The sequence below is a fragment of the Erythranthe guttata genome, chromosome 7 (genome assembly GCF_056151865.1).
Source record: "Erythranthe guttata isolate IM_541 chromosome 7, IM_541, whole genome shotgun sequence".
Taxonomy (NCBI): domain Eukaryota; kingdom Viridiplantae; phylum Streptophyta; class Magnoliopsida; order Lamiales; family Phrymaceae; genus Erythranthe; species Erythranthe guttata.
Window position 1 is genome coordinate 5342501 of NC_142539.1, and position 9290 is coordinate 5351790.

At 37.6% G+C, this 9290-nt stretch overlaps 1 protein-coding gene across 3 annotated transcripts in view; it reads right to left on the minus strand.

Moving 5' to 3' along the window:
- LOC105964678 (RNA recognition motif (RRM)-containing protein) overlaps window positions 1-8578 on the minus strand; it is an 8763-nt gene extending 185 nt beyond the window's left edge. The window contains exons 1-7 of one of the 3 annotated variants that reach the window (XR_016032163.1): window positions 7722-8578; window positions 5478-5903; window positions 4740-5256; window positions 2573-4006; window positions 2027-2103; window positions 1678-1754; window positions 1-234 (exon numbers count right to left, since the gene is read on the minus strand). The exon at window positions 1-234 is cut by the window's left edge and continues 185 nt beyond it. Coding sequence is in view for 1 of the 3 variants with exons in the window: in XM_088820816.1 (XP_088676942.1) it covers window positions 2872-4006; window positions 4740-5256; window positions 5478-5903; window positions 7722-8295 (2652 nt within the window). In the remaining 2 variants the exon portion in view is untranslated. Of the gene's footprint in view, window positions 1755-2026; window positions 2104-2519; window positions 4007-4739; window positions 5257-5477; window positions 5904-7721 lie in introns of those variants that run through there. The other 2 variants (XR_016032161.1, XM_088820816.1) reach the window with 2 other exon arrangements.
- Between the last annotated feature and the right edge of the window lie 712 nt (window positions 8579-9290).

Consider the following 9290-nt stretch of genomic DNA (forward strand, 5'->3'; position numbering starts at 1 on the left):
TGTATATATACTTGGAACGGCACAACGAGTAATATCTGGTGTTGTACAATAAACCTATAAACAATAGATCGTGAAATCTTATGTTCTACCTCGTCACTATTGACTAAAACACATGCACAGCTCACATATATCAGAAATTGAATCAAACATAAACTATTCGTATCGAGAAGCTAACGATAAAAGCATTAAGAACACCCATTGGTTGTTGCCCAAGATCTTCTCCAGTAATGCATCCTTGCGCAAATAAAATTTTCAAAAAAGAAAAAGAAAAAAAAAACGGAAGAAAGTTGGGATTTGAAGGGAGTGAAAAAGAGCTTAAAAAATATTAAACTTAATATATGCACCATATCCCAACCGGAATTCAGCCGCCTATTCACTAATATCCAGCATTGCCTATCAAAAAGTGAAAACAAAAGCGCAATAAAAAGAAAAAAGAGCACGTAAAATGTGCAGGAGAACAGTTAACTCACTAATGAAGCAACACCGCCTCTGTTATAAGAGTCGGAAATCTAATAATGTGGGCATACTAATGCCATAACGCATTATTAGTATTGCTTGACAAAATAACAATCATACAGAAATTACACCTATGAATTTCATGAACATAGTTCTAATATAAATTAAACCTTGTGTCTAGACAAACCTGCTGCTAGAAGAATATTATAATTTGCAGGCAATGCATTTTCTGGCAACCAAAATTTTGTTTTATGGTAGATATTTTAGTAGTGTGCACTATTCACAAAAGACTTTAAATTAATGCACACAACCATCAAGTATTCGACAAGCTTATACATAACCTATTCTATAGAATGCAAACACGAAACAGTGTAGCACACATTAGCAGACATAAATAATGCAATTTCTGTAAGGACAATATTCCAGATACACATTGCATTAGCTAACATATGTCGGGAAGGCGTACAAAAGTCTTTTAATTTGGTCTTGCTCCTATGAACACTTCAATGGTATATGATTGTTTCTTTTATCACTACTATACTTAACATCATAACTTAAGTACACAGAAAAGATAAAAGTAATATATTTCTTATGAACAATTGAATGTTTCGACTATATCACAAGATAAGCGTGTCACCATATCTATATCTAATACATATCCGACTATTTTTTATGTTCTGTTTCTATGCATAAGATTGAATGTTTCGACTATATCACAAGATAACGTGTCACCATATCTCTATCCAATACATATCCGACTATTTCTGATGTTCTGTTTCTATGCATAAGATTGACAGCCAACATTTTCAGTTTCTAAAATTATTATCGAAAATGATTTGACGAGCGTCACTCTCTATCTAGCTTTGAAGTTTAGAAAGAAAAAAAATCTAGTTTTAAAGTCAATAAATTCGCATGATGGTTGCTGGTCACTAGATTCAACATTTGGAGCCCCGAATGATGACAAATAAACAGAAACTTCCTATAAAACTATCGCTGACATGCAACATAGAGAACATATATCACAGCATGAACAACAAGTACAAAGGGAACACAAAATCTATGTTCGCATTCTCAAAGAAGTGGTGAATAAAGCAAAGCTAAAAACTGAAGAACAAATCATCGCTACACTATTTTCAGCAGTGACAACCGGTAGACAGTTCTCTCATTTGTATATTTCAAGAATCTGACCAGAATCTAACCATTAAACAAGAGAGATGTTACCTGTAGCAAAAGAACCAAGAAACTAATCAACCAACTCGCCAACATCTGACTTGGAATCATCTTTTAGAGAACCTTGCCTAACCAAACAATTTTCAAGAAGAGGGAAAGGAAAAGAAAAAAGGGTAGGAGAAAACGAAAAAAAAAATGAAGAAAAAAAAAAGAAGGAAAAAAAAAAAGAAAAATACAAAGATGAGGAGAAGAGCATATGAAACACAATGCAATTATAGCGAAGCTTAAAATTTTATCCTCTAAAGCAAAGTTCCAAATTATAGCCAACATTATCAATTCAAATATATTGCACCTCAACAGTCAAACTGCCGTTAGATTACCAAAATCTACAGTGGCATACCTTTCATACATAATCAGATGTAGACAATCATGCCAAATTCATCTGAACGAGCACCAAGAAAAAAGCATCCCATAAACCTGCAGCTTTATGGAATGTAACAGGCTCACGAAACCAATAAATTCAAATTGAATGCAACTTATTATTAACCATATCAGAGAAAACTATCAAATCCTGGCAATGACTCCCCATGAGCTCATTAGACAAAACTCATTCAAGCACATTAAACTCTAGATATGCTGTCTTCATCTTATTCCTAAGCGAATGCATTTATTTACTCAAACAAGCATAAAATTCATCAAAACAAAATGACATTCGACATTAAGGGCGAGGGTGGCATCTTCAGCGCAGGTTTCCAAACAACCGAAACTCAACAGAGTGATGAGACAATTCATAAAAAAATTGAGATAAAGGAAAAGGTTGCATCTTAGGGAAAGATACAGAAATAACACAATTATCAAATATAAATTGACAACAATTAGCAGACAAAATGATATGACAAACAAGAATTCAACTAATTACTGACAGAGAGGTTATAATCCAGTATACATTGATTAAACAGTTCAGGAAAAAAACATTCCATGGTTGGATCTGAGATTGGCAGAAACACTTCTTGAATTGCTCTAACCAAATTAAGCACAGCTCCAGACCCCAATGTAATCTATTCAGCGTCAAACCTGCAAAAGAAACAAACAGAGTACTTTTATCATTTGAAGAGTGATGGACCACCTAATCATCTTGACCATGAAAACAGAAGGCCCGATTCTGGGGTAGCCTTTCAACTGATCTCTAGTCAAACATCGACACATAAAGCCCTTAATATCATTCCACTGACTTTGGCATTACTTTTAATCACTATCACTTCCAGCCTCGTTATCCCTCACATGCATCGACTCGTTCAACCTGTCCACATAGACATCATCAGATGTGACAGATCTGTCATTTTCAGCCTCTAATGCTTTATCTTTGCTTTCAACAGGTAAAAAATCGTTTAAATCATTATCATTTTCTGCAGAGTTTGAAGGAGAGCGCTTCCCATCTTTTGACTTGTGTTCATCTGAACGCTCCAGAGATGCTTCATCTTTGCTTTCAACAGGTACAATATCATTCAAATTATTATCATTTTCTGTAGACTTTGACCGAGAGCGCTTCCTATGTTTTGACTTGTGTTCATCTGAACGCTGCCGAGATGCCTTACTGCCTCTCCGATGTTTCCCATCAGTTGACCTAGACCTTGAGCGCCTTTTAACCCGATTTCTTGATTTATCCTCTTTGCTCCTTTCATATTTCTCACTTGACTGATGCTTATCTACCGGAGATCTGGACCTGGATCGTCTTTTGTGTCTAGATTTGCTTTCCTCCACAACTCTTGGGGGAGGAGATCTTCTTCCATTTCGATCCTCCACCGAATTGGATCTAGAGCGTCTCCTATTTCGACTCTTGGACTTTTCTTCCTTCATGCTGTCTTTCTTATCACTAGAATGATGTTTAACTTCATCAGACCTTGACAAAGAGTGGTTTCTATGCTGCTTTGATCTATCTGCCTCATCTCCTGAAGATGAAGACCTCCTCCTATGACGTTGAGGAGATCTTGAATCAGGGCGAGATGATTTCCTTGTTTTCTCGATTGGACTTTCCCGACGACGTCTTGATGTGCCTGAATCATCTTTACGTGACCTCTTGGTTCGAGGGCTCACACTCCTGCTCCTCTTTCTCCTGGAAACAGGTGAAACATTATCATGTGATCTACCGATGTCTCGCCTCCTATTTCTGTCACTGACATCCCTACTTTCCCTATAGTATCTTCTTTCTTTCTCATAACTTGAGTGATACCGAGATCTCACAGGCGATCTTGATCTGTAGTCTCGGTTTCGACGAGGAGGCGAATATGAGCGAGACCTCCGTCTAGGACGGTACTTGATGGGAGACACTGATTTGGACCTTGACCTGGATTTTGACTTGGCACGAGTTGGAGATGGTGACCTGAAACATCATTGCTTGTCAATTTAAAGATGACTTGGAAAAACTAGCTAAATAAAGCATAATTCTGGGACCAAAAAGTTTCCTGCTCAGACTTCACAACTCAAAGAAAAGGGACCGAGGAAAAAAAAATGGACCCAGGCAGATAAGGGGGTAAAAACTTTCGGTACAAGTTTTGATGTATAGTAACATAGCGTTTACTTCTTTGTTAAAACACAAAATGCCGGCGGAAATGCACAAAAAGAAGAATCTTGAACATTTTGATTTAAAAACCAGCCAATTATAGTTATCTTTTTGTTGATCAGGGTGATGCAAGGGCAGAACAAATTATGGAAAAAAAAAAAAAAAAAAACATGTCTATTGCGCTGAATAACGAACTGTAAATGAAATATTGAGCATGTACAATGTTATCTTTATCCTCATCCAACACATATTTACCAATCTTGAAATGGAACTCATTTATACACCAAAGACAAGTCAAACAAACTATCCCAACATAACAAGATGGACGGAAACACCCCAGCTGAAGGTCTGACAGAAAAAGGCAAGCTGCACAAAAATATACACATAGTTTATGATTTTGGATAGCGGCATTTGTTTCCATTTCAAACTAAATGCTAAATAATATAACTAGTTTATGTATCTTAAGAACTCAGGCAAATTCACATCAATGGCACTAATAAATATTTCCTTAAACAGTATTATTCAAGAATGCAACAAAAAAATCGCAACGAACCTTGATTTTCTATCAGAATCCTTTACTTCAATAACCAGGCCATCAGCTTGCAACTTCTTACTTATTTCAGCAGCTCTGGCTGCAGCTAAATCTGTTGCAGACTTCATTGTCGCAGCTCTATTAGCTGCCTGTTGTGCTGTCAATGTTTGCTGCATCAGGAGAGCCTGCTGGAATTGCATTTGCTGCATAGCAACAGCTTGCTGCATCACCATTGGCAAAGACGACGAACCTAATGGAGAATTCAAAATGGGTCTTGGCGGAAGTGACTTAGCCATTTCGACGTTCAATGGACGACCGCCAACATCCATGTTGTTCAGTGCCAAAGCAGAAGTGGCTTCTTCCGCTTTCAAGTATTCGATATAAGCAAAATGTTTAGAATCGGTAATGATGCATTCCACAACAGTGCCACAAAAGCCAAAGAGCTGTTTCAACTGATCCACTGTAAGCAGAGGGCTGAGATTACTAACTTGTACCATTTTTTTAAGTGAATCAGCATTCCTCTCACTATTACCTAAACCTGGGAGATAGCAAGCACAACTAATTAAAACTGTTCAAAGTTGTTGAGGAACCAGTGAAACACAACATATGAGTCCAAAATTCAAAAACGCATGCAATTTGACTATTATTCCACATTGACATTGATGTTCTAGTAGAAAGGCTCGAAAATATAACTGAACCAAGTCATGTTATTTGCTATCAAAGATGAAGTGCGACAAAAAATTTATAATTTAGTCTTACCGTATGAGTCTTTATTTGACTGAGCTTGAGCATGCGCTTGAAGGGCTTGAGCAGCAACAATTGCCTGGGCAGCTGCCATGGCAGCAGCAGAAGGTGCCATTGGCACTTGACTGAGAGTTCCCATTGTAGTGGTGGCAGCTATTGCAGTCATGAGCAGATTATGAGGGGGGTGATTAAACTTGCAATCAGTACTTGCACACCGCCCATTAAGGTATTCTCGACACATTTCTCCTAAAGATGACCCCATTCCAGGTAAAACCACTCCACCTGATGCTCCATTAACAACACCTGGAATCATTCCAAGCAACCCTGGGAAAGCACCAGATACAGAACCCGAATAATTTGGCATATTGGGCATGGTCTGGTTAATTAAATTAGGATATGAAGCTGGTGGAGCTATGCCAAGAAGCCCACCAGTGGGAGTACCTGAACAACAGAAACGCAACGTTTAAAACTCTTGAAACCAAAGTGATTGCTCAAAAAAAGTTCTTTCTTAAGTAAAATGAAATGATGCTGTTCAAATACTGAGGAAAACTAATAGGTACTTCTGATGTATTATCGACGTAGAAACTATTCACATTAGGTCGGAAATTCTATCTATGTTTCATAAAGAACCTCAACATCTAATAAAAATATTTAAATCACCGAAGAACTAGACATAATCAAAATAATGCGTTAGAAGTGTCCAGAAAATAGTATATATAAAAAATGTGTCGAGAGTATTAAAGCATAATATTGATACATATGATACTTTGTTAAATACTCAATAGACGATAGCTATAGCCGACAAAAGACAGAGCAAGAAACAAAAAAATATGACGCACACAAAAACACTCAATTGTGAAGATAAACCAAATTGAGAGAAAATCAGACTCAGATAGTTGTGTTAAATCTTCTTAGCCATGAACCAGTACAAAGGACTGGGTATTTGGTGCAACATAACAGGGGGCAACCATACAATATATTGACCACAAAGGCATACCTGTAACACAGAATGAAGAACCTACTTGGCATACATGCTTGGCAAATCCAAAATCGTATGAGGGCCTCATACAAAATTATTTCACATTTTTTAATAAATTGATCTACATGATATGATGAAAAAAGAAGGATCTATTACACGGCGTATATGTACCATCGTAAACCCAATTATCCAGTAAAGCAGGCTCTGACATCACCGCAGCCAATTGACACAACAATGACATTCTAGGAGCATAAGCACCTAAATCTTTCAGTATATATAAGAAATATTATCCTAAATCCCGCAGATCTATCAACCACTACCCAAAACCAATAAATTCGCACGGGGGAAAAAATGTACACCCAGTTTCTTTTCAATAGAACTTACTCGATCAAGTATTATTTCTGAATATAAATTAGTTTTAGGTCAGTCTGAAGTGTATAGTTAGACCACAAAATCAATGTTGATTCACCAATTTCTATAAACTACCAAAACCAGACACGAACAAACAAAGCCACACAACAATATCTTCTGGTATCAGCTATGTTTTTATCCAACATACATCAATGCACCGTGAGTGAAATCACACCCCCCACCCACATCATACGCCACTGACAAACTTCAAAGCAGTTGACTATGCCGTACTATCATTGAACAGGCGAACACTTCAATGTAACTAAACAAACCGAGACATTCACATCTAACATATCATCAATGCATCAAGAACTGATCCACTCCTAGCATATGTGCATGTATCCTAAAGTTTCCTCTAGACATCCATCTGAACAGTTTCCATGAGACCAGTGAACAAACAATCACCAAACAAAAGCAAAACCACTGTGCGCCTTTCCAGTTTCAACATATAGTTATCTATGCTAATTAATCAGAGTATAGCACCAACGTCAACATATGAATACACGCATTGGCACCGATACATATGTCCATACACATGCGCTCCAAGAGAAGGTACTTCTAGTAGAGAAATGCAAAGTAGACCATAAACTATAAATTATCACATCAATTTTCAGTTATCCGCTTCTCCTGACATAAAATTATACTCTACTCTATTTCTTATGATTATCAAAGCTACGCATTACTCAACACAAGTTCATCGGATAATTTCATCTACGATCAATAATATGCATTTAGCTAAATGTTTATACATCAAGCATACATCAATACATGCACTATCTGTTGATTATCAAACAAACAAACATATCACACACACACACACACAGTAACAACCAAATTTAAAAAAAAAGAAAAAGAAATAAGAATCTGACCTGCACTAAAGAATACAGGAAACGGACTTCCCATAATCGGCTTCCCATTGCACTCAACATTCACCATATAATTCCCTCTCTTAGGCACAACGTAAGTCACACTGTAGCTTCCATCTCCCATATCCTTCACAACCCCTTCCTGCTCAGTTCCACCAACACCCACACCGGGCGACACGCGAACCCTCACCTGGGCCCCACCTCGGACCACCTTTCCCCCATCGGCGTCCTTCGTCACCACCATAAAAGTGGCCCCCGCGCACGCGGTCCCGCCGGCAATCCCGGCGCCCTGCGCCGTGCACTTCGAGGGGTCCACCGGGCCCACCGAGCGTTCCCTCTCAGACGATCTCTCGTCGTCGGAGTCGGAGTCGGAGGAAGATGACTCCGCAATGGAAGGTAGAGCGAGCTGCTGGGGTTGGGCATTGAAGGTGGCTTCGAATGCGGCTTTAGCTGCGGCGGCCTTCTCGGCTTCGCTCTTCAGCTTGGCTTCCTCGGCTTGCTTCATCCATATCGGCTTGGGTGCCGGCGCAACCGCCAGATTGCTGCTGGTGGCCGTATTAACGGGACGATCGGCCATGAATTGGGCAATTTTTTTGCAGGAATGGCCGAACCCTAATTCAGCGTCGGTGAAATTGGGGACGTAATTTTATCGGAAAGGGGGAAAATAGAGTGCGGGAAAGCGTAGAGAATGGAGAGATAAACTTAACTATGCATTCTGCATAATAGCTATTATTTGGAGGGTATTTCTGGAATTTCACTTAATATTTATTATTTTCTTTTTTACTTTTCTGCTTGTGGGTTTGGGATTTGAGATTTTGGGCGAATTTTGGGGTGATTGGTGAAGAGTGAAGACTAAAGATGAAGAAAATTTTTTGACTATTTGAGGTTTTGTTTACAATTTGGAGGATTTTTTTTCATTACAACAAGATAATATTATGTCTTTGTTTTTTTTATAACAAATTAAAACTTTTTTTCTAAAATGAATCAAAATATTTTACTTTTTTTTACAATTTCTTCATTAATTTCGCACTCAACTGTATTTTTTCATTATATATGTAGTCAGCTATAATTTCTTTCATCAATTATTTAGTATTCTACTATTTCAGTGTTAACTGTGAAAAGTTTGTAGTCGACCGTAATTTTTGAATCAGTTAACTTTATTAATGTCTAGTTGGCTAATCAATTTATCATTTCCCTTCTCTGATTCTTCAATCACAATCAAAAACAAAAAATATGTACAACAACAACATCAACCATCTATACAAACTTCAATAGAAGATTGTGAAACATCATTTTATTAGATGACTACATGTGATCGTCGATATTGTTGTGGACTATAAATGTCTTAAACTAGTATAATGAAAAAGAAATCTTGAAGGAGCAACAATAAAATCTTCAAACACGGGACTATAATTTTTGGCGACCGTTCAAAGGAGATACTCCTTTGTTTTTAAGATGTAACGACTTCCCAGATCTTCTGCAAGTCGTTTGTGAGAAATGAGAAGACAATAAAGGAAGACGGTTAAATGATGAGAAAATATACAGGGTTGTGATTAAAATTAATATGTTATC